At 40.4% G+C, this 1,910-nt stretch overlaps 1 protein-coding gene across 1 annotated transcript; it reads right to left on the reverse strand.

The window, feature by feature from the left end:
* Positions 1-67: 67 nt before the first annotated feature.
* MELLADRAFT_95618 (uncharacterized protein) lies at positions 68-985 on the reverse strand (the record flags this gene model as incomplete). The annotated part of the gene is made up of 3 exons (XM_007418124.1): positions 68-426; positions 515-833; positions 899-985. The coding sequence occupies 3 exons, from the start codon at positions 983-985 to the stop codon at positions 68-70; spliced, it is 765 nt and encodes a 254-aa protein (XP_007418186.1).
* Between the last annotated feature and the right edge of the window lie 925 nt (positions 986-1,910).

The raw sequence follows: 1,910 nt of genomic DNA on the forward strand, positions 1-1,910 counted from the left end.
GCTTGAGCAACCAGCCATTTTGGATCTAGACAGCAAAGACAGCCGCTTAGCCTCCTGTGATATGACATCAATCGAAATTAATCGGTCGTCTAAGTTGGGAAATTGATCTTCGCTGGCGGGGTTGAAGAGTTCCAGAGCCTTCGTGTGAGTTTGGAAGCTTGTCGGCCTTGATGCGAGCTGCTTCGGTTATGGCTGAATTGAGCTGAGCAGAGCGATCTGCCTTCTCTTGAGCCTTTATAGCCAAGTTATCGGAAGCCGAAGCAATCGCAGTTGCCAGTGTGACTGGTTTGACCTCGCGAGCCGGCATTTTCTTCTTGATGTTCGAAACAGGGGTAGATTTTGAAGTCGAAGGCTTGGTACCTTCTTTTCTGATAGTAGAGACGGTGGTAGGGTTCTTTGGAGTTGGAAGATCGAGGTTTTGTGAGTCTGTTCCATCAATAACAATGGTATAGTCAGTTAGACTTGTATATCGATTGAAAAGTAGAAAATATCGAAAAATCAAAAATATAGCAACCTGATACGATTGCTTTACCTTTGCCTTTTTCAGTTGAAACTTCTTCATCTGGATCTGGAAGATCATCGAGGTCTCTTTCGGCTTGGGTCAATCCTTGTGCATCTACTTCATCATATCTGCTTTCTTCTTTGCTTTCTTCTAAATTATCATGATCTATAATTTCAATTTCCTCTTCCTCGTTATTCTCTGCCTCAACTCGTGTACCAGAACTTGTGCCAGTACGTAAAGCCCCAGCCGGTTTAGATCCATGAAGCATTGCATCCATTTCTTCGTAGTAGTCGAATGAATTGTTTCGAAGCTTCATCGCGTCCTTGTCTTTCTAAGAAAATCAAAACACGGTCAGCCGAGACAATCTCAAGAAGAATAGCAGGCAAGACAACTGACCTTGCCTACGTTCTCCCACCATTCATTTGGCATGTCGATCTTGCCACCAACCCATCCAGCTCCAGAGGTCATTTTGACTTTTTTCATTCCAGTATAAGAACTCTTGCTCTAGATCGATAGCCGAAGAAAAAATAAAAGAACTTTGATTAAAATGATGAATCGATTTTGAATTTGATATCAAGACAAACAACTGACTGTGGTGTATAAATTTTTGATTTGTTCTCTATTCACCTTGTCTTCTGGATACGCAAGAGTGTATCTCTCGTGAACATTGGTGTAAGCCACGGGTTTCCAGTTGCCACCAATCATGTTACCATCCTCTTTTTCAGTTAAAAACTCGTTGAGTATAAAACGAATCTTGGAATCGGTCCAGACTGCTCTCGCGACTTTTGGAGCGTTCGGATCTTTCTTGGCTCGAGGCATGATATGTTTTGTATGCTCCTAAATCTGTGAGGGGCAGAAAGTGGCAAAAACCTAAAAGCGCTGGTGTTAATATATAGCTTTGTTGGACTTAGTTAACAACAAGCTTGAAACACACCTAAAAGCGCTGGTGTTAATATATAGCTTTGTTGGACTTAGTTAACAACAAGCTTGAAACACACCTGAATAGTGTGGAAGTCGATGGAAGAAAAAGAATAAAATGGACGAAAGAAGATATAGCGAGATGAGTGAGTTATATTTCATTCAAAATAGAAAAAGAAAATAGAAACTAGAAAAATAACATGATGCAGACCTAAAAGCGCTGGTGTTAATATATAGCTTTGTTGGACTTAGTTAACAACAAGCTTGAAACACACCTGAATAGTGTGGAAGTCGATGGACGAAAGAAGATATAGCGAGATGAGTGAGTGAGAAAACAAAAATACAATGCTTAGAAGACTACTATTTATACATAAGTCTTATACAGTCATACAAATTCTCAAACACGCATTCAACGCTACAATCCCTAATACCATAGTCCATTTTAATATCCATCACCATTGACAAGCCACTCTGGGTGCGTCATTTCATA

The sequence above is a fragment of the Melampsora larici-populina genome, assembly GCF_000204055.1.
Source record: "Melampsora larici-populina 98AG31 unplaced genomic scaffold MELLAscaffold_85, whole genome shotgun sequence".
NCBI classification, from domain to species: domain Eukaryota; kingdom Fungi; phylum Basidiomycota; class Pucciniomycetes; order Pucciniales; family Melampsoraceae; genus Melampsora; species Melampsora laricis-populina.